This window comes from Oncorhynchus tshawytscha, linkage group LG07 (assembly GCF_018296145.1).
Source record: "Oncorhynchus tshawytscha isolate Ot180627B linkage group LG07, Otsh_v2.0, whole genome shotgun sequence".
Taxonomy (NCBI): Eukaryota; Metazoa; Chordata; class Actinopteri; order Salmoniformes; family Salmonidae; genus Oncorhynchus; species Oncorhynchus tshawytscha.
This window is the reverse complement of record NC_056435.1, coordinates 5,692,313-5,716,130: the sequence shown is the minus strand read 5'-3', so window position 1 is coordinate 5,716,130 and position 23,818 is coordinate 5,692,313. Positions and strand designations below refer to the sequence as shown.

Genomic DNA, 23,818 nt, shown 5'->3' with positions numbered 1-23,818 from the left:
ATAAAATTGTATTTGTCACATACACATGGTTAGCAGATGTTAATGCGAGTGTAGCGAAGTGTGTTTTTGTAATGTGTCTGTTTTATTTTATTTATTTTACCTTTATTTAACTATGCAAGTCAGTTAAGAACAAATTCTTATTTTCAATGACGGCCTAGGAACAGTGGGTTATCTGACGGTTCAGCGGCAGAACGACAGATTTAGGTTAACCTTCCGGTTACTAGTCCAACACTCTAACCACTAGGCTACCCTGCCGCCCCCGTCTGTACATTAGAGATATCTGTATTGGAGTCATTGGAGATAACATTCTGTTTTATCAACTGAATTAAGTTTGTGTTTCACTATCAGTATGTCATGTGTATTTTTAAGGAGTGTCTTTTCCAAAGTCCATGCAGTTCCCTATCTTATTGATAGTCTCCCTGTTTATAGCCTTTAACTTTTCAATCATTGTCTGGTGACTTTCTTTATTTGAGAGACACACACATGCATGCTCAGGCAGTATGTGTGTACTGCACATGGTGGTACTTACAAACATAGACACACCTTTACAATCATTCACATTCACACTGTTTAATACATTGTGTGTGCAGGCTTTTCTGCCCACTCCCACACTGATAATATTACAATAGTTAAACGTTATCAAGTGGAAAGTCCACATTCTCATATCTTTCAAAGAGCATACTATTGCTGATACTGTACATTGAGGTACAGCAGAATGAAATGTAGGGGAGAGTGGGGTAAGTTGGTTGAAAAGGGGTAAGTTGAGCCACCCTTGTTTCTAGGCAAACCATACACAAAATGTATATTTTTACCAAATATTTAGGGAGAGGTCATCCTTTCATGGAGTATGTTAAGGAAGAAACCACATGGAAAAAGTGGCAGGCAAGTTATTTGCAAAAAAACAGATTTTCACCAAGTTATAGGAATTTGTGTTAGAGGTTTCATGATTCTTGTATCTAAACCAAAGTAGATCATTTTAAGATTCTTCTATACATCAGTTGGGGTCAATATGAGGTCCTAAACCTAGCATGAAATTGCATCCTTGTAGCTGTGTGGGCTAAAATAGTCAAATGTTTGCCTTGGGGTAAGTTGAGCCAATGGCAAGTTGAGTAAATTGAAGTGTTTTGTTCCCAGGCGTAATGCAAGGCATTATTGCTGGCATATGAGATAACAACAGGGCCTGGTCTGTTAAAAGTGTAAAATAATAATAATTGTTTGTTAGGTGTTAAGTCTGTTAAAATATGCTTAAAATTATTAAAAGTTAAAAAGTTATTGTGATTCTGTTGAATTGTGTTTGGGAAATAAATATAGACATGGTTTTAAACATTTGTATGCGGCTTAACTTACCTTCTCCCGGGGCTCAACTTACCCCATACTACAATTTATCTTCTTAAAATCTGATTTTAAACCAAACCCTAACCTTAACTACACCGCTAACGTTATGCTTAACCTAAATTCATATTTAGACTTTTGTGGCCAATTCTGACTTTGTGGTTGTGCTTTCTAGTGTAAACCGTATTCTTGTCACAACGGGGCTTGGCTATCCTTGACAAAGTGTAGTGTTTGAGTGATTGACTGTGTCATCGACTAAAATATTGCTATAACATATGTTGTAATTAAAAAACTATCCATTGCATTGTAAGATCTGACATGTGTATGCAACTCCTGGGCAGAGGAAAGCGCCCATTGTATAGAACGTTACAGTAACGTCATTACAATATTGCCAGAGATGTTTTTTATGGGCATTGCAATGGCCACATTCAAATGCCATGACGCATCAGTGTTTAGAATGTCAATTTTCTGCTATACTTTTTCAGTAGTAAAAGCACCATTACACACACATTAATAGCTTCCTTTATCCATTTAGCACACAGTAGGCGTGACAAACGATCGGTCATATGAGCGTCAGTAGCGCTCGAGCAGTCCTGCCCAGTAGCGCCAAGTCACCGGGAAACCTCGGCCGCTCGTGAGGATTTTGCAAAGGGATGGAGCGGTATGGCGACGCCGACGTACATTATAAACATCAAGGTACAGTTGCAAACAATTGATACTTTTCGTAGTTAGATATTTCAGACTTTCACATTTAATGGAAATTCTATTTGTTTACCAGTTAGCCTAGCCAGCTACATGAAGCCAGCTGATGTTTAGGCTTCGCGCATGATCTCACAGACTACGTGGTTCATGGCAAGCGAGCAGTTCGAGACAACTGGGAACTGAAAAAAGAACGAGGTCAAATCAGTCAGTGATCTTCAGGTCGGAATGTCGGAGCTCTAAGAAAGATGCCCAAGTCTCCGAATTATAATTCCGAGTTGGATGACCGTTCAAACGATTTTGTTCTCCAGTCAGAGCTCGTTTTTGCCTAGTTGTCTTGAACGCATTGAAGTCAAGGATGTCCGAGTTCCCAGTTGTTCTTGAACGCGTATATTCATTAGCAGTCTTTATTCCTAATGTTTGTTTGTTATTTAGACCGTGGGAGTCTGCTATACTTACTCCATATGACAGTCTTGTTGTGTACCTGCTAATCAACCTACTACCAAAGCAAGTTTGTTTCCAATAGCCTATACCGTCACAGAGCTATAGCCTACGTCCCTTTTCAGATCATCCTCGCGATGGATATGTGTTCACTTTTATCTAAGTGTGTCATCAAACAAACAAAGCACAAACATTCCAAGCTTCTGCGCATGTCCTGTCCAACCAAGTTCTCTTTTGGCTAGTGATGGAAGTTATGCTGGGGATAGGACCAGAGTGTCTTGTTCTACAAATCTATAGTAGGATATTTCAATAGGGCTCTTTGTTGAATAGATAGAGCATTACCATAGTTACATAAAGGTTAAAAAAAATACCATTGATTACAATGCTGATAATGCTCAAACACTTTTTTTTTTTTCCGAACCTGAACAATAGGCCTACTTCCCCTTTAAATCTTGTGACTGGTGAGAGCCAGTGCTGATATGGGCACATGACTCTCTCTCTGTGTGTTTCTGTGAACCACAGCTGCAGAAAGGCAGCATAACAAAGGTGCAGTCAGTCAGTGTCCTCCCTTGTCCAGATATATTCCGGCATATTAATTTCACTGTAGTTGGCTGAGGCAGCTAACAATAGGCAGAGTCTTTAACCAATTTGACTAACAAGATGTGCGTCTGTTACCTATGTCTCTGACCTATTTGGGCTGATTAGCCCATTTCACTACCCTTTTGGATGTTATTATATCATTATGGAAATGGATAGAGGGCTAGAGAAGATTTCTTAAGTAGTTAACTCCATTGACTAAAGGTCAGTGGTGCAAGTCATTTCAATTTAACGGCACATTGTTTGTCACAGTATTTGTGGCTGCTGAACACTACATCAATCAGAGACAAGGCATTGATCGATTATGTGATGGAGAGGCATTAAGGTGGTGATAAGCTCAGATTTCTCTACTCATTCTAACCCCTTCATCACCAACCAGATAACAGTTGGAGCCCCGTTAAAATCATTACTCTGGAAAAGGGCTCCATCAGGTTTCACAGGGATGTTAGGAATTGGATGATTGGATTTTCTATTTCTTCTCTTTTTAAAAAGAAACTTGAAATATAATTAATAGAATTGTAAGTGGGTTGACCCACCTGGTCTCTTGGACTAATTGGGGTCTTTGTTTGTTAAAGGATAACATTCGTCTTTACTTTCTCAGCAGCCTGCAATGTTAGTCATTGCTTAACCCTTCAGTGTGTTACTGTATTTACAACCAAGGCCTACAACAACCTGGAATTTTAATACACATACCAGACATCCGTCAGACTAATAGAGTTGAAATGAACGACATTCACTCAAATTACAGGAACTTAAAGTCCTCATTAAATGCACGTCATGGAATCCTTTGACATGTTCACATAATTCATCATCGTCATGGTATTAACCTAACATCATACCTTCTGTTTTTTCTAACAGGTGCTGAATTAGGCTATGGTTTGCCCTGATACATAACGGTAAGAAATGATGTGTTAAGAATGTATTACTGTCACTGTCTCTTCTTGTGTGTCCTTACACAATGCTTTCTATACTCTACTGTGCTGCTGTATTGTAGTAGACTAAGTTAAGTTTTAGGCCTAGGTCTGCTGTACTGTACAGTCGGCCAAACTCACCCCACGTGTTTAATGCATCATGTCTGCTCTGAAGCCAAGCATTATGCAGACAAAACGTTCTTGTGGTGTGTGGCCTGTGGCCACAGCTTTGCTCATGTGATTCTCTAAGAGATGGTCACCTGATCATTGTTCATGTGACACATGCTAAGAATATTACACCTCCTACAACAGTTAATGTCGGCAGGAAAATGTTACGTCTTCATTGGTTAAGATATCAACTACTAGACTGTATAACATTGTGACTGATTTGACTTTAGCTGACTACAGATGAGGTTGTTAATCTGTGTTTGTTAATCTGTGTCACATGTTATTTTCTTTTCTGACTGTTAACAGAGCAATCAATCAGTTGATTGATTAAACTGAATGACTATGTCATCTATTTGTCAGGTAACAGCAGCGCTTCCCAGACCACCCCCAGCCAGCTACTCCACCAACCCTTCAGCCCAGGCCCAGCCATGACAGCCAAGTCGTCCCTGCTCAAGGTGATCCTCCTTGGGGATGGAGGCGTGGGCAAGTCCTCCCTCATGAACCGATACGTCACCAACAAGTTTGACACGCATCTCTTCCACACCATTGGCGTGGAGTTCCTAAACAAGGAGCTGGAGGTGGACGGGCGCACCGTGACGCTCCAAATCTGGGACACGGCGGGCCAGGAGCGCTTCCGCTCACTCCGGACACCCTTCTACCGTGGCTCCGACTGTTGTCTCCTGACCTTCAGCGTGGATGACAACCAGAGCTTCCACAATCTCAACAACTGGAAGAAGGAGTTTGCCTACTACGCTGATGTCAAGGAACCTGAGAAGTTCCCATTCGTGATCTTGGGTAATAAGTTGGATGTGCCAGAGAGGCAGGTTTCGGGCGAGGACGCCCACCAGTGGTGCCGCGACAACGGCGGCCACCCGTACTTTGAGACGAGCGCCAAGGACTCGACCAACGTGGCGGCCGCGTTTGAGGAGGCGGTGAGGAGGGTGCTGGCGCAGGAGGAACGGGGGGAGCACCTCATCCCGACGGACACAGTGGACCTGCACAGGAAGCCACGCTCAGGTGCCTCCTGCTGCTGAGGAGATGTAGGGTTGATTACCTTTATTTGACTCTTAAAGGCCCAATGCAGCTGTTTATCTCAATTTGAAATGGGCAAAAATAGCTTTTTAGCAAAAAAACTATTTCTCAAGCAAGAATTTTGTTAAGACTGGGAAAACTAGCTGTTTATTGGAAGAGGTTTGGAACAGTTTTTGTTATTGGTATATTAACCAGTCTACCGAACAGTGATGTCACCATTGAAAGCTGAAACTCCCGTCCATGCAAACCTGCTGATTATAATGTCCTGTGTAGATTGTATTTTCAACCACCAACTATCAGGAAATAAACTGATCACATTTTTTCACAATTTTACAGTGTTTGTTTCATCAGCTGTTTATACAATATGGTATGAAACACAGGAAAATTAGAATTTTGACTTGCACTGGGCCTTCAAAGAGACAGTAGGGGCATATTTGAACTTCTGCTGCCCAACTCTGGCCGTAACTTGTGAGTTCTGATGATACCAATGGCCACTTGGTTCAAGTTCTCCTTTTTTAACTGTGGTTAATGCTTTCGTTCTGCTCTGTGCTCCTCCCTTGGTTTACCTGACTGCATGTGCACGCAGACACACAGCCTGTTCATGGCATTATACACACCCAACCCACTTAGGCTATATAAGTTTTATCATACACAGGAGTGCTCATAGTTGGGCCTGCTATTTGACATTCCTTTGCGCTGGCGAGTGTGTTTTATCAGTGACTACTACGATCAAGAGATTACTTTGTTCTGCGCTTGTCCTCCAGCAATCAAGTAATGACTAAATATTTACATTTTTAGTCATAGCAGACACCCTTATCCAGAGCAACTTACAGTAGTGAGTGCTTACATTTTATGTACTTTTTCATAGTGGTCCCCCGTGGGAATCAAATTCACAACACTGCCGTTGCAAGCACCCTGCTCTACCAATTGAGCCACATGGCAAATACTACATTGTCATCCCATCTATTAAATGGGCTGAATGTGCCAAATGTATATTAATATTGTTGATTGTTTAAAATAATCGTATTTTGTATTAGCGTTAGTGGTGGTAGTCAGTACACAGACTGACTGAACTACAGTATGTGTTGGGGGGAAAACCAGAGGGTTCTGTCCAGTCTACATCATTGTACAAATGGAAAGAAAATTTCAGTCAAACCCATTTCTCTGATTATTCTCACTTGATGGGCTGATTTTAGATTTTAAACCCACTCAACCCAGCCATGCAAATTTTGGCTGTGTGAATTTGAAGCCGTTCATTGGCTGGATTACGTGCTCTATAGAGACCAACGTATGTCCAGCCTTCATAATGACCAAAATAGCTTTAACATGTTTAATCTCATCCAATTTCCAGATAAACTGTCAAAAGCCTTTTTATAGCCATGTTAATGTGTGTTCGTTAGGAATGTCAGGGCACTGAAGCATGTAGATTGGTCTTTTAGCTACAAAAACATTAGCTTTAATTTATTTAAATGTATTTACAGTCACTCACTACGCGAACTAGTGCACCTGATGCCTCAGGACGTAAGTGCATTAGCTAGCCTAACTGTTTTCGGAGAGTTTGGAAATGAGAGGCTTTTTAATGTTATGTTGCCTGGACCTGGACTAACCATTTAGAAATTGAGCAGCAAATCCCGGGCCATTGCGCCACAATTTATTATAGTAGGCTATAGGCTGACTTGTGCCATCATGAGTTCTGTGTACTATAGCCCCAAGGAAACCAGTCGTAAATGCATACCAGTTGTTTCTATGTTTTGCTGTAAAACAAGACCAACCATGACACACTAAAAAATGTAGGCCTATTGTACTTTTTTTATGTAAAAGAAATATTGTTGGTTATTTGTCAAAAGACCCCCAATAACAGTGATGTTACCAGTATTCAAATGCGAACCAGTAATTTCTACAGCAGGGTTCCCCAATTGGTAGCCCACGGCACACCCAAGTTTTCTGAGCATATACAGTACCAGTCAAAGGTTTGGAGACACCTACTCATTCAAGGGTTTCTCTTTATTTTCTACATTGTAGAATAATAGTGAAGACATCAAAACGATGAAATAACACATATGGAATCATGCAGTAACCAAAAAAGTGTTTAATAAATCAAAATATTTGAGGTTCTTCAAAGTAGGCACCCTTTGCCTCGATGACAACTTTGGACACTTGGCATTCTCTCAACCACCTTTCCAACAGTCTTGAAGGAGTTCCCACATATGCTGAGCACATGTTGGCTGCTTTTCCTTCACTCTGTAGTCCAACTAGATCATCCGTTCACCTACTCTGCGTCTCACAAAGACAGTATTTGGACTCATCAGACATATTTCCACCGGTCTAATGCTCATGTTTCTTGGCCCATGCAAGTCTCTTCTGATTGTCCTTTAGTAGTGGTTTCTTTACAGCAATTTGACCATGAAGGCCTGATTCACACCATCTCCTCTGAACAGTTGATGTTGATGTGTCTGTTATTTGAACTTTGAAGCATTTATTTGGGCTGCAATTTCTGAGGCTGGTAACTCTAATGAACCTATCCTCTGCAGCAGAGAGCCAGTGCTTCATGAGAGCCAGTGCTTGATGGTTTTTGCGACTGCACTTGAAGAAACTTTCAAAGTTCTTGAAATTTTATAGATTGACTGACCTTCATGTCTTAAAGTAATGATGGACTGTTGTTTCTCTGCTTATTTGATCTGTTCGTTCCACAATATGGACTGGGTCTTTTACTAAATAGGTTTATCTTCTGTATACCATCCCTACCTTGTCAAAACACAACTGACTGGCTCAAATGTATTAAGGAAAGAAATTCCACAAATTAACTTTTCACAAGTCTTAATTGAATTGCATTCCGTGTGACTACCTCATGAAGCTGGTTGAGAGAATGCCAAGTGTGTGCAAAGCTGTCAGAGGCAAAGGGTGGCTACTTTGAACAATCTAAAACATATTTGGATTTGTTTAACACTTTTTTTGTTTACATGATTCTATGTGATATTTCATAGTTTGGTGTTTTCACTATTATTCTAGGATGTAGAAAATAGTAAAAATAATAAACTTTGAACGAGTAGGTGTCTCAACTTTTGACCGATACTGTGTATAATATATGTATAGTTATTGTTTTATTGTTGCATGTAAGACTGTAAAAACACTGGCAAATCAGCTCCAAGTGATTTTTATTTTGTAAGTCTTCCAAAGTATTCCCACGCATTATAGAAAGATGCATGTAATTGTATACAAATGTAAGCAAGGTTTGAAATGTATGTTTATGTCAAATATTCGATCTTTGGACTTTGTGGTCAATTTACAGTCTAAAAATAATTTGTTTTCTGGCCCCCTGACCATCCACTCAAGAACAAAAATTGTCCTGTTCCAGTGTCTTGCATTAAAACATGAACCACCCTGAAACACTATCAATACGGTCTTAAAATGTATGTTTGTGTGTGTGTTGAAATAAAAAGTTGGCCATTTTTTAACCTATGTTGAAGTAATGTGCTCCATCTGTGGAGTGCATTTGGTCTTCCACTGACCACTGTACTGTTGGTCAACTGTAGGCCAAATACACTTGCTATCCTAATTTGTGCGGACCCCCTTCTTGGGGTGTAGGGGAAAGTTGCCCCTAGATGCAGATCTTGGGTCAGGTATGTATTTCCCCCACTAATGGTTACGTTTATGATCTGGGGAGGGGGAGTGGATCCTAGATCTGTACCTAGGGGAAACTTCACCGCGGAGCTTTCCTTGGTCTTAATCAATAGCTTTGGACTACCATTTTAGGAATGGAACAATGCTAATTTTTTCCACCAGGTGGACTCAGCATCTCACAAAACTCTACAAGGGCAACACCCCAAGGTTGTCCCATCACTGTTGTTGAGGGTGAGCGCTGGGGCACAACATTTTGGAATGTTCAGATAGCCTATTTCTATGTAGAACAAACACGCCTCTGATACATAGAATAAGGAATCACATCAGCTATATAAATGGCATTTCTATCTGCAACATTCTACAACGTTTGGCAACTGAACTGTTCAAAGCATATATGTCATTCATCCCATTGTGTGTGTGTTTAACAGGAAGTCCAAACTTGTAAGAAAGCGACAGAAAGCAGCTCTTTCACGATAAAATATCGGTTTTACTAGAGAAGGTTACAAAAATCATCACTATACAGGAGTCATAACTATTTAAAACTTTAAAAAGAAAAACAATGAAACAACTACAGGGTCTACAATGTCATCAAGGTACAATGGATATCTTTTAAAAAAAGAGTTGAGTGGGGGCAAACGCTGCCTACCATAGTTGTCAGTACAATTGACTACACATCACCTGAAAAACTGCAAAGACACAGTCATGTCGCCTTCATGCAATAACGAGGAAACGACAACACACCCTGACTGACACGCATCTTATATGAAACGGCACATGCCCTTGCCTACATCAACCTGGTGGCAAAGCACACTGTATTATATCAAACATAACACACATGGGAATATAGTCCTTTTTTCAGTATTTAGACGTTTGCACACGTGGACAATACCGACATGCCTTTTCATATGAAAGTTAAATAAATCATTGTTTCACTGGTGTGAGGAAGATAACTTGGGACTATAAGGTTCTACTTGCAAAAAGATGATTCTGAGATAATTGGCTTTACAGTTTCGAGCCCTCGTTGGTTTGAATGGGGTCAGCCATTTTTATCTTGTATTCTTTTGAATTAGTTTGAACTTACCCCAATTCATGTTATTTAGCGTATACTGTATGTAGGTAGAGAACATTGAGCAGAACAAGGCTGTGTCAGAAACTCAATATAGACTAAAATGCAGATAACTTATAGCCCGAAGCACTTGAACTACTCAGTGATCATTATTATAGAATAGGTCATGATAATCAAATGATATCTGGGGGAAAAAAAATAAAATTCATGACTTGTTATATTGTAAACATCCAAACGGCATCTGTTCATATAACAGGCCTAAAAGTATGACAGATGAGTCACTTTCATTTGGCTTGCCATTGTAAAATAATTACAAATAATGTCAAAGACAAGTTATTCATTACTTTAGCACAGGGAAAGATTCAGCTGCCTAAAACTGATAAAAAACATTGAAAACCATTTTGTACATTTTTTTTTTTCTTCACATTTCAAAATGTATACAATACAAGCACCACCGCCATCATGACTCCGTATTTGCTTCCTTCTCACAACATACCGTTTTAAAAGATGTCACATTACTATTATATTTAATGCAGAACAAGTAATTGGATGCTAAACATATACTCCAAAAGGAAACATTTACATATTGATAATCAAAGGTAAAATAGCACGGTAAAACATTGACCGTGCTCTCCACATTCAGGAGATGTCAGTCAATAGAACTTCCTTTGGGGCGGTCCATATATATACAGGTGAACTTCACCCCTTTAAGGGTGGACTTGTCTTGAGGAAAGTGAATGTATGATTCCAAAAACCGGGAGGAGAAAGAAATGCACCCTTCACAGTTGTGTACAATGAACACAATGAACAAACATCGGGCCTTTTGTTATGTTCACTTCAGCTGTGGCCTTGCCTTGTAACAAGTGTGTGCTTAATCAGTGAAGTGTTAGCCTGGTCCCAGAGCTATTTGCGCTGTCTTGCCAACTCCTATGGTCATTATCATGCCAAACATAGGAGCTATAAAGCACAAACAGATCTGGGACCAGGCTAGTGGAGTTTTTATTTTGGTTTAGTACCTGAGGTATGTATAATGTATCACTTACAAACAGAACAAGGCAATCTGACCTTGAGTGTTGGTTAGTCCTGTGGGTTTAGAAGCAATGCCATTTCCAGAGAAAAACTGCCATACAGAGGGCTAGGTGGAGGTTCACTAGCCTGGTCCAAGATCAGTCTGTGCTGTCTTGCCAGTCAGCAGCTGTCTGCAGTGTTAACGCATTACCTTGACCCGCAAGGGAAACATCTAGCCTGGTCCCAGATCTGATCGTGCTGTCTTGCCAACTCCTATGGTCATTGTCGTGTTATTATGACCATAGGAGTTGGCAAGACAGCACGATCAGATCTGGGACCAGGCTAGATGTTTCCCTTGCGGGTCAAGGTAATGCGTTAACACTGCAGACAGCTGCTGACAGAACTGCTGCTTTGGGCCAACAGTCACATTAGTGAATGTGTCCAATCCGGTTAGGGTACAGCACACGTTTTTCTCCTCAGGCCAAAATGAAGAATTACTTAACAGAAATTGCTGGATGTCAACAAAGGATTGGGAAAGTTAATGTAATAGTAGGACTATATTCTATGAGAGGCACCCTGAGATGCTGTGTATGTAATGTTTACATGGGTTTTGGAAGTCTACTTTACTTCTTTATATTTTTGATACAAGCATTACCATAAAAAAAGCAAAAAACGAAATCAGGTAAAACAGGGTTGCGATAAGATAACCAAAGGAGAAAAATACCAGAAATAAGAGAAGACCAGATAAATATAATAGTAAACCTGTCATATTTTGAAGTAGTATAAAAAAAAAAACATTCATACATACACATTCGCACAATATATTCATATTTATAAAACACCAAAGAAACAGGACATTTTGTGGCACGCTTCCTCAGGAGTTGTGCAGACAGTGACCTTATTGTTAGGCGGTTATTCGCTGTGTTAGTGCTGTGCTGTGATTGATTCAGAGCAGTTAGGCTATGGCAGCAGGGTTGCGCTCAGTAACGGTCCAATCGAGAGCAAACAGGAAGAGGTACCACCTAACCTGAGCTCATCCAATAGGAACTTCTCATATACCTGTTCCGTTTGAAAACGTTTGCTCCTGTTTGGACAAAGGACATGATTCAGATTTGAGAAAAGTGTGCTCAACTCAGACCTTAGCTTAAATTGTCCATTGATGTTAATGGAAGACATGGGCTGCATTTCATTTACACAGGCAGTCCAATTCTGATATTTTGTTCACTAATTGGTCTTTTGACCAATCAGATAAGCTCCGAAAAAGAGTTGATGTGAAAAGATATGATTGGTCATAGGACCAATTAGTGGGAAAAAAATAACAGAATTGTGCTCCCTGTGTAAACGTAGCCAACGTGTGAAAATTTGAGTTGAGTGAACATATCTCAAGTCAGAACACCGCCCATAGTGAAGGAGACCCAGGTGTTGGTTTTACCCAGAAGGGGGTTGGAGGTTAGGTGTGAGGAAGTGTGTGAAGGGGTGGTTGGCCGGTTCTTATGAGTAAGAGGAGTTGAGACCCTCCTTGGAGCCACCTTCCTCCACGTCGTCGTCCTTTGTCTTGATGTCCTGGTACTCGTTCTGGTTGCAGGAGCTCCTCAGGTAGGCCCAGTTTGCCGACAGGATCATCAGATAGTGGATCTGTGTGGGGAGGGGGGGAACAGAGAGGAGAGAGGAAGGGAGAACAGAAATAGGGAGGGAGGGAGTGAGGGAAAGGAAAGTGCACAGGGTGGTGGCCAGTGAGAGGGTTAGTTAGCCAAAGCGAACTATATAAGTAGAAGATACATATCATGTTGACCAGTCTACCAGATGTCAAATGAGACACATTAGCATTGCTACTGTACACTGTCAGTATTTTTTGGTTAGGTTGGCTAGGTTAGTATTACTAAATGACAAAAAACCAAGTCAGTGGGGATTAATTTTCTCCAAACAGTCACTATCCTAAAAAGAGAGGACAATGGTCTTGATTTTCCTTCACATTTTATGTTTATTTTGCATAAACTAAAAAGGCACAACGTCTTTCATAACAAATATCACAAAAAGAGACTAGCCTAAACAGGCTAAAAAATACGAACTTCAAGCTATACAGTTGGAATTTGGCGGAAAGATATTGAAGTCTCATTGAAAAGAAAACTATATCCTTCGATTAGAATAACTACAGAATATTGTAGTAATCTGAAGCTAGATTACAGCAACACAAATATTCCCTTCTTCTTACACTGGCGTTGTCCCTTTGTATTGATAATCTATCCATCCTCAATGCTCTGTGCCTGCTCTACTTGAATGAACGAGTCAGCCTAGCCATAGCCTTGCCTGGTGGTCCCACATGGTACTGTACTCCTACTGTACTGGACCAGTACTTCTAGGCACATATCCTGTCTGGAGAGAGAATGTGAGGGACCTCAGCCATGTTTGCTAATCATGCACTCACTAGTCCCTCAGTGTGGTTCAAAAGGCGTGTGTGGCAATAGGCTTGGACGCAAAGGCACATAGATCTATCTGTATTACGTTATTAACAGTCGCACACATTTTCTCTACGTGCTGCAGTACATACTCTCCTCCCCACCCTCTCGCTCTTTCTTTCTCTTCATCTTTCTTTCTCTTCATCTTTCTTTCTCTTCATCTTTCTTTCTTCCTTCCTTTTTTTTAACTATCTTTCTTTTTTTTTGCTCTCTCACTTTCTATCCTTTCTCTCTCTTCTCTCATTCTCGCACTCTCTAATACGGCTCGGAGAACTTTGCAGAGCGGCGGTTGCCGTGGCTCATAAACTTGAGAACAGCGTAGTTATACGTGGTGGCCATCATGTAGATCAGCTGGGAGGGAGAGATGAGAAGACAGACTGGGGTGAGAAACAAAGTCAATGACCAGGAGGCCTTTGGGAGGCCAGTGTTGTTATTGGGTGGCATCTGGCTAGATTGTGCAGTACTGTACCTTCATATTGCATGGATCTACATCTACAAACAAAGTTAGACTGCCACAGCGCACACAATTTCAGATGGCCGTCTATGTGCTGAATCTTCTCACACGCACTAATGAGCAATCCAAGTTTGGTAGAGTAGCTGAAAGACCTTATTAAGCCCTGTTGCCTCAGTGGAGAGCATGGCCTCATGACCCCATTACTGAGTTCAACTAGCCATCGCATAATGACAACCACACCAATGGGATAAAACAACTTAATTATTTGCAAAAAAATGTTTATGTACAAATCATTTGCTCCACCTATGAAGACATGCAGTTCTTGTTCTATCATCTCTGGTACAAAATACTGTATGGTCAGAGTCTTGTGAGGCATTCCTCTTCAATGTGTGTTAGGCCAGATGAAAGAGCTCCTGGCTATGTCAGTGTGTCCAGCCAGAAGCTATAGGGCAGACTTACACCCTCAGGAAAACTGAGTCAGAACCATGAAGCGTGGAGGAGGGATTACCATGGCAACAGATCAGTGTACCATGGCAACGCATGCAAATTATTCAAACATGGGGAATTCAGGATATAGGGCATCCAAAGCTTACCAATGCAATGAGGGTGGCGCCTGCCCCAGCACACGCAACAATGTACAGGTGGAAAGACAGGTAGAACTGGAAAACATGGAGACCGATCTCTGGTTAGTGACGATACTTTGATTGACACTCATAAAATATGTCCTTTCCACAATCAGCCTCTGTATAATTGCAATAGTGATGAAGAATGTTCTATTTTTGCGCTTTTGACAAATGTATAAAACATGTTTGTTTTTTCCCCCCCAAAAAGTAGTGAATAGGAAGGTTTATATGATATTCCTATTATATGAGGTTCATGAAGGTTTATATGATATTCCTATTATATGAGGTTCATGAAGGTTCATATGATGTGCATAAAGATTTACAGGAGGAGGAGGGGGTTGCCGTTCTCACCTCGCTGGTGCTACAGATGTCTCCTAGTGTAGATCCGCAGGCTTTTCCGGGTGTCGCGTTCCATGGAATAATACCTAGACAATCAGGAACAAGAGATATCGGTTAGGACCAACAGACAGGCCCTATTCAGCGCAGAGTAGTCAATCACTTCACTTGTACAACATTTGTTGGAAAAAACAGTTGAGTTGACCTCATGTGATAGTAAATGTTAACTGTTTATAGCATCTGCCATTTAAGTGGACAGATGGTGATGGCGCACTGCTTCAGGGTGACGGTAATAGTTATAAACATGTCATAGATATCGATGCCGTAAATGACTTAAACACCCTATAGATATTGACATGTAAAGGCTAAGTGTTATCAGCACCCGTAGCGAAGGCATAATGTTAATAGGATACATCCACTTGGCAGTAGTAGGATGTATGTCACACATTAGGCCCTTATGCAGGGCTATATCGGGATGTGACAAATCTATACATGGGCATGTTCTGCTGGATGCTATAGGCAGAACTCCATACTCCAACCAGGTTGAAATGTTACTACACGGACCAGTGTGTGTGTTACTGAGTGACTCTCACCGTACTGCCTGACGTCCACACAGATGGAGTCGGGATCGGTGATGTTGGCCATGGGGGACTTCATGGCAGCACAGGTAGTCCACATGTTGTAGAAGAGGAAGACGGGAATGGCTGAGAAGCCAAAGATCCCCAGGAAGGCCAGGCCCAGGATATACGTAAGGAACACAAACTGATGAAGAGGGAGAGGAGCTAGTGACATAATCACCCTCGTCGTAATCCCCATCGTTGTCGCCATCATCATCATATAAGCATTTCGCAACACCCGCAATAACATCTGCTAAAAATGTGTACGTGACCAATGCAATTTGATCATCATCATCAGTTAGCATCATCATCCTCGTCATCCTCCTCGTTGTCTTGATCATCATCAACCTTGATATTGAAATCTACTGCTATGCCTAACATAACACTGTACTATGTATAAGTATCCATCAGTACGACCTAATGACAGAGGATATTTATAACCAAGCTCGTCATCATCTTCATCACCATATCATCATCCACATTTCCCTGATACATGACACAATTCTGGTTAGAAGGGCGGGAAGATAAAAAAAAAAGTTTCATCCGACGTTAGCATGACGACACTCAGGAGGATACAACCGTCCTCATAGCAGCCTTAAAGGCTGATGTTACTGGACATCTGCAGCGATTACACTCATCAGGCTAGAGAGTACAAACTGTGCCAGTTTACCCTCCAGGGTGTGTGTGTACAGCTGTATGTGTGTAAACGCATGCACGTCATGAACGTCATGTGTGCGGTTGTACGTGTGTGCGCATGTATGCATGCACGTGACTGTATGTGTGTGTGTATGTATTCATGAGTGCAATGTGTGTATTCATGTCTCACCGTGGCTGTGATGCAGCGGCCACACACGGTGGTCTTGAACTGGCTCTGCAGCTCCTTCTTGACGGCGCTGGTGGTGTAGAAGCCCTCAGCCAGCAGGATGATCCCATAAACAAAGAAGAAGGAGGCGATGCCGTAGATGACGTACTGCATGGTCTGCATCCTGCTCGGACAGATACAGTAAACAATGTGAAGACAGGCACATTCATATTGAATAACCTGGATAAGACTTGTTCAAAGACATATACCTTAACAAACTGTAAAGGTTGACATATAGGTAAAGACATATAGGAGATACAACAGAGAAAATGAGTTCCCTTTCTCTCACACACACACACACACTCTACCCCCCCAGACACACATAACACACAACTTACACGATGGTGAGGGTGGCGTGGTCAGTGGTGATCTGAGAGAAGTGATTCTCCAGCATGGTCAGTGTACCGGTCAGCGCCACGTGACCACACCCGCAGAACAGAGCCACGCCGGAGAAACAGAGGATGGTGGCCACCAGCGAGGCGTAGGGCACGCCGCCCAGACACTTGATGCAGCATTCGAAGCAACCTGCAGGGGGAGACAGAGAGCACCTTGCTTAGCTACACAGTTGGTCAATGTTTTTTGTTGTTGAGCTACATTAGCCTATAACTTGCTACATTATAATGTAGGCTTACATTGGAACTATACTATGTATGTTTTTTGTCCTGGAGAGCAACCGTCACTGCTTAATTAATCATGAATTAGTGAATTCATAAATGCTAAATGTGATCCGATTTAGCAGCCCATGTCATATTTGACTGAGAAAGGGATTCACTGTATGCTGTAGCCTGAAAGCCTTGAGAATACGCATTCCTGCTAACCTGTGTGGAGTAAACAATGCTTTGACAGAAACAACCAAGTCACATTTACAGTAAAGTTGACAGATACAGTAGTGTCACTGTCTCCAACCAAGAGCCACAACATGTCTTCTCTTCATTCATCTTACCATATCGGAACCATTTTCACTTCATCATTGCAACCTTACCAGTTAGAATTGACACGCTCTGGCACCCAGGAGTGTTAAATATTACATGTGCTCCGTAGTACAAGCTCCTATCTTCCAATCTACTCCCCCCAAAAGATCCCTTTCCTTTGACTTCATAGAGAAACATACACAAAGCACTTTTGACCAATGGCATGAATAATGCACCATCTAATTCTAAATGAATCCCTTTTAACCAATGGCATGAATAATGCACCATCTAATTCTAAATGAATCCCTTTTAACCAATGGCATAAATAATGCACAGTCTAATTCTAAATAAATGATTGCTACTTATTGTCAGAGCAGTGGTTTCTGGGCCACAGGCAAACAGACCTGGGCTGTGTTCATTAGGCACCAAACGGAAGAAAACAGAGAAACAGGGAGGGACTACCTGAACTTGTTTTCATTTTCAGCTTGTTTTCGTTTTCCGTTGCAACGCGTTTTCCTATGGTGTGCCCTAATGAATACCACCCAGATGTGTGGAACTGCCGATAGGTCAAATCCTCCCCAAGATCTCATATTGGATGTTCATAGAACGTATACAGAACTAACCAGTGGTAGCAACACGAGATTCTATCATTAACCTTTGACTTCACATATTGCTAGATTAGATCACTGACCAGTCCTCTGTGCACAGCACCCAGTCATACCATCTAATGGACACTACTAGTTCAACAAAGGCAGGATGAGAGAGTTCTGAGGGTTATGCTATATTGAATGATACTGTGTCATATGGTGAGTCAACGGTACAATGCTTTGCCTACGGCAGCTACAAAACCAAAACTCTACAGTGTAACCATGACTTCTATTCTTTTTTGTTTTGTTTCAAGACCATTAAATCTGACGTCGCATTGGCAGTGCACAGTGATAAGCTCACAAAGAGTTACGGGCAGGGTTGTAATGAAGGACCATTGTGGGAGGCAGTGGAGCGGGTTTGGCAGTGCTATGGTTGCTGGTACCTCGGAGAAGGAGGCAACAGCAGTGTTGTTAGAGGGGAAAAGAGAGAACGAAGGAACCAAAAATGAGAAGAAAAAAAAACATTGCACTGAAGACAAGTGTTAAAGCTTATGTAACTGCACATTATAAATAGCTCCGCATTGCAAACGTGGGAAGTTACTCTGGGAAGATTTTGCACTCCCTTACATGTGCCACTGTTTCCATGACAACCTGCTCCAATTGGCATCTCTCACACTAATTACAGACCGGCAAATTTCTTCAGGAGTGTTATGGCTCTTTCTTTTACAATTATTCCTCCAAATAAACAAATCAATTGTGATTTTATATTTTCAATTTTGGAAGATGTACCCATAGTTTATTTTTTAAATTAAATGTATGAGGCTGAAATGAATGTCGGGATAGACCCCGACTGAAAAGAAGGGGCCTATAGGCTATTTCTATAGTGACGGGTGACCGTTTCTATAGTGACGGGTGACAGAGTTGACTGTTAATGACATCCACATGCCAACATCAATGGAATCCCATAATATCCGGCAAAGCATTTAGTCGCCCTCATTAGTGTTGCTTCCAACTGATGATTCACAGGACTATGGACTACAACGTCAACTGGATATGAACAGCTTGTTAGAGGCATTGAGATAAGAGTGCTACAGAATCTTGTCTGCATGCTATGTCTAATGGTAATACTTCCAGACAGCACTAAGGTTGGCTTATCCAGAAAACACAAAGGGTTAAACCTAGCAGGCAGCTGCTGCTGAGGGGGAAGCTGAAACTCAAAGATGAGGCGTTAGTTGGTTGCATAGTACGAAGACGGAGAAAGCGTTGCATAACGGATCTCTATCCCATTAATGTTAATGAAGTACCAAGGCAAGGCATGGATGGATGCGATTGGGGCACTAACTACCCTACCATCTCAGCAGAGAAACTGGCTAAACGACCAGAACTCAAAGCGAGTTTGTCGACATTGGACAAACAGGTCGGGCCCCCCCTGAGTCTTGTGCCCCCTTGTCAAATGGAATGTTCCACTACTACTCCACTTCCTGCTTTAAACGAGGGGCCTCATCCGGGGCTAGGCTGCTTGTGGCGATGCCAGCTGAGCTGAGCGTTTATCATCACAGTTAAAGTGCACTAATGGGAAACAGAAAGGCATGAGCGGACGGCCGCGGCGGAGCAGAACGGAAATCGATGGGCTATTCATTAGAGGAGAATTTAGGTGACAGAGCGAGGTCGAGTCCATCTCTCTCACTCTGCCCTGCTCTCTCTGGGGTGAAATATGAGAACTACAGGGCCCCAGTAGAGCTGGCACAAAGCTATTTGGACATATAGACACAAGGCTATATGTCTGTATGCCCAGTAGAAATATAGACAGAGGCCTCAGACCAGACACAAGGCTATATATCTATATGCCCAGTAGATCTAAGGACAGAGGCCTCATACCAGACACAAGGCTGTCTAGTTCTCCACCTTCAATGATTCCCATGTTGTTTGGGTGGAATCTGACACTATAATAAAACCAACCTTAAACCCATTCAGAATGACAGAGTATGAAATACTATGGGTATATTTACAATTATAACCTGGATGGTTTGAGGCATGAATGCTGATTGGCTGACTGACGGGTATAACAAAACATTTCTTTTTACTGCTCTAATTACATTGGTAACCAGTTTATAATAGTAATAAGACACCTCAGGGGTTTGTGATATATGGCCAATATCCCACGGTTAAGGGCTGTATCCAGGCACTCCATGTTGCGTTGTGCATAAGAACAGCCCTTGGACATATATACCCCCCCTCCCTATGAGCGTATGAGGCTCAGTTGGAGAATTACAGTGGCAAAATAGGAAACTGTCTTTCGTTTGCCTATTTTTCTGCCAGCAGCGAGAGAATAGCAAGGCCCTCCGAGGGCTCTCTCACCAACTTATTTCAGTACAGTGGTTCTGCTGTCAAGAAGTTCAGCCCACTGCTTTGTGATGCCAGAGAGAGAAGAGAAAAAAAAATCTGAGAGATAGCGAATGGGGCAGAGAGAGAGAAAGCAAGATGGAGAGAGAAAAACAGATAGAGAGAGAGGATGCAAATGGGAGAGAGAGAGAGAACATGTAAGATGAAGTGAGAACGAGAGAGAGAGAGAGAGAGAGAATAAGCAAAGAGCATTTTTTGGCCCGGGGGCCAGTGAATAGTGGTTGCCATGGCAGCATGTTACCCACGACCCAGTTGAGCAGGGCCTGAAGCTAGCTGACTACATCCCTCCGCGGCTCCTCGCTTTCCTTCCCACGCGTACACAGCAAAAGGACGTGAACTCCCCCAGAGGGTTCAGGGATGGGGACATGACTCTCAACCTCAACCTGGTCTGACTGTGGATCAAGCAAAGTGAGACTGAACAGGTAGAGGAGAATGTGCGTGGTCCAAAAGTGGTCTGAGCACTCTTGTCAGACGGTCCCAATTCACTCTCTACCCCTTTCCTTTGGCACTTCAATGCAGATCTGTAAGATGGAAGCAATATATGCTGACCCTTCAGATCTGCAAACATCAAACAGGTAAGGACGGTGAGGGAGCGTAATGGGACCAGCTGTGAGAGTACACTAAAGCTGTTGTGACTGCGTTTAGAGCGACAACAGACAGAGAGAACTGTGGCTGTGTGACTACACCTACATCCATTATTCAGTAGCCAGGTGATTGGTTTTGGTTTTATCCCATTTGGAAAATGGGCCATCCCCAGCCAGAGGAAACGCCACGTTAATGTTCATACGTTGATGGGCAAAAAAACTCAAGTCCTGCAAAAGGACATATCTATTTAAAATAGCTACTGTACTTTTCCGAAGGCTTTTCCTCCTCCAAATTATGAGTCACATTATGACACGACTAAATATTATGAGACGTTACAGTGACACAGCAAATGTACAACATATTTTTCAACTCTACATTGACTAGTTTTAGCGTCTAATAAAGTCGGTTCTCTTGCCTCAGGGACTATTCCAGTTTAGAAGCTCCGTATTCATTACAGGACAGCTTCCGCTTGCATTGCATTGTGGGAAGATTCCTAACAGAACTCTGTGGATCACCAAGAGAGACACATCTCCTCTCTACAGCAGGGAAAGAAAATGGCTGCTTCAATGAGGCGTTGATGAAAGAGAAACGCCATCTGTTTAAAAAGTGAACAGTCTTGGGATAGAAAACAGGTGGATGACACGTGTCATGATTTGAGATGATTAGAATTTTGGTAAATGATGACTAATACTTTCAGCATGTTCTGATATTTTAGGCTACTCTGTGTTTCTCATGTATGTTATATCATTATTCTACAACTGCCAGTCACAATAATATAGACCAAATAAATATTGTGAAATCCAACGGTTTTAGCGACACGTGACAGCATGTTTCGGGCTATTTCTGTCGGATATCAAAGGACGGTACAGTTAGAGGATCACATGTGAAAAGTGACATTTAACAAACTACTGCCATATCCATAGAACCTTTCCCTCTGAACCTACTAAACTGGTCTACATCCTATAGCCAAGTCCTTACCCTGGTCCAGCATTAATATGAAGGACACCGGGCAACAAGGTCAGTATCTGCTCACGCATAATTAAGTGTACAGCTTTTAAATCCCCCCTCAGCACTTGTCTACTACACTCCTATAATTTGATCAATCCTTCACCCCAGCAGTGATCCCTAACCGTGTGGACTTACTGTAGCCTTCGCTCTTTAGCTATCTGTCTCCCTGCCTGCCTGCCTGCCTCCCTGCCTGCCTGTCCACCCCCATCAGCCAGTGTAAAGGTATGGGAAATCTGGGATAAACCTAGCCAGCTGTGCAGGGGACTCCCATCATACACTTATGCACACAGAGAACTAGCTCTATTCAGTCAGGCACATATACATGACATACAGTGTACATCATGTACAATATAGCTAGCTTGCACATTAAGTTTCTTGGAAGTTGTGGGAATGTACATTTTTGGTTTCCCATTGATTCTGGGAACAAAGCCATAAGTTTCCTGGCCGGTAAAGCTGAGAACATTCAGTCTATTCTGGGAACATACATTTTTACATTACAGGGAGGTTGAGAACATTGTACTATTGTTACCTGAAAGTTGTATTAATTCATTTGCTTAGGCATTAATCATGCAAACACATTTATTGTTTATTGTGGCACGGCATCAGTGAGATTTGAGCTTATGATCTTCTGTTCTCTATCCGTGGAATTAGTCCACTGCGCCACCAGGATGGAGCTTTTTCTTTAACTCAAAGCTGTTCATTTTAGTCTATTCAAACAGACCCCATTTCAAAGGAAACATGCACTCATTAAGATCAGATGTGGCCAATTAGTGGCCAATTAGTGGGTGCGGCCAACACACCTGAAAATACTTAATAAGACAGAGGATAGAGAGAGTTTTGTTGAGGCTGAGAATAGAATGTTCATATTTTTTTAATAATATTCTTTGAACGTTACTAGCATTTTCTTGTGGTTTTTATGGAACGTTTTCCTAATGTTCTGAGAACATAGCTTTAAGTAGAACCATGAGGAAACCTGCAGAAAATGTTATGCTAAAGTACAAAAAGTCCCACTAAAAAACATTGTTTCTTAGCGTTCTTGGAACAATTTGAGAACGTTACTTTAAATAGAACCCTGAGGAAACCTGCAGGAAACGTTAGACTGAAATTCCCACCTAAGAAACACATGGTTCTCAGAACATTATGTGCCAGCTGGGTATCCTGCACCATTCCCAGAACATTATGGGAAGGTTGTATGCAAAATAACCATAGGACAACCATGCTCTTGCCAAGCTCTAAGAAACATATGGTTCTCAGAATGTTATGTGATAGCTGGGGAATCACGAAACACACACACAAGCAACACTGAACCATGCATGAGAGCACAAGCAGTTCCGGACAACTGTGTGATATCACTCTCCGTAGATGATGTGAGTATGTATTTTAAACAGGTTAACATTCACAAGATCGCAGGGCCAGACGTATTGGAGCAAGTGTCTTCACTGATATTACCAACTTTGCCTGTCCCAGTCTGTTATACCCACATATTTCAAGCAAACCACCCTCGTCCTTGTGCTCAAGAACGCCAAGTTACACATGCCTCTCCCTAATGTCAATATGCCTAGTAATTCTTGTCTTATTTCACTGTAGAGCCTCCAGCCCTGCTCAATATGCCTTAGCTCGCCCTTATATTCCCCCCCCCCACCCCCACCCACACACATGCTGTGACCACACCTGGTATAAATGGTGTCTCTAGAGACAAAACCTCTCTCATCGTCACTCAATGCCTAGGCTTACCTCCACTGTACTCACATCCTACCATACCCTTGTCTGTATATTATGCCTTGAATCTATTCTTCCACGCCCAGAAACCTGCTCCTTTTACTCTCTGTACTGAACATGCTAGACGGCCAGTTCTTATAGCCTTTAGCCGTACTCTTATCCTACTCCGCCTCTGTTCCTCTGGTGATGTAGAGGTTAACCCAGGCCCTGCAGCACCCAGCATCACTCCCATTCCCCAGGCGCTCTCATTTGTTGACTTCTGCAACCGTAAAAGCATTGGTTTCATGCATGTTAACATTAGAAGCCTCCTCCCTAAGTTTATTTTATTCACTGCTTTAGCACACTCCACCAACCCGGATGTCCTAGCCATGTCTGAATCCTG

At 42.0% G+C, this 23,818-nt stretch overlaps 2 protein-coding genes across 4 annotated transcripts in view; one reads left to right on the top strand and one right to left on the bottom strand.

The window, feature by feature from the left end:
* Positions 1–1,874: 1,874 nt before the first annotated feature.
* On the top strand, positions 1,875–5,508 carry LOC112253743 (ras-related protein Rab-9A). Its single transcript, XM_024425714.2, has 3 exons — positions 1,875–2,028; positions 3,928–3,965; positions 4,509–5,508. The coding sequence occupies exon 3, from the start codon at positions 4,577–4,579 to the stop codon at positions 5,180–5,182; it is 606 nt and encodes a 201-aa protein (XP_024281482.1). The 5' UTR covers positions 1,875–2,028; positions 3,928–3,965; positions 4,509–4,576; the 3' UTR covers positions 5,183–5,508.
* Positions 5,509–11,210: 5,702 nt separating this feature from the next.
* Positions 11,211–23,818, bottom strand: part of LOC112253745 (neuronal membrane glycoprotein M6-b) — a 32,069-nt gene continuing 19,461 nt past the window's right edge. Inside the window, exons 2-7 of one of the 3 annotated variants that reach the window (XM_024425717.2) lie at positions 16,562–16,748; positions 16,188–16,347; positions 15,338–15,506; positions 14,760–14,833; positions 14,379–14,444; positions 11,211–12,510 (exon numbers count right to left, since the gene is read on the bottom strand). In XM_024425717.2, the coding sequence (XP_024281485.1) occupies positions 12,367–12,510; positions 14,379–14,444; positions 14,760–14,833; positions 15,338–15,506; positions 16,188–16,347; positions 16,562–16,748 (800 nt within the window). In that variant the 3' untranslated portion in view covers positions 11,211–12,366. Of the gene's footprint in view, positions 12,511–12,836; positions 13,683–14,378; positions 14,445–14,759; positions 14,834–15,337; positions 15,507–16,187; positions 16,348–16,561; positions 16,749–23,818 lie in introns of those variants that run through there. The other 2 variants (XM_024425715.2, XM_024425716.2) reach the window with 2 other exon arrangements.

Bases quoted from the DNA above. Each gene is read 5' to 3' on its own strand.
- LOC112253743 (XM_024425714.2), top strand. From the start codon at position 4,577: ATGACAGCCAAGTCGTCCCTGCTCAAGGTGATCCTCCTTGGGGATGGA.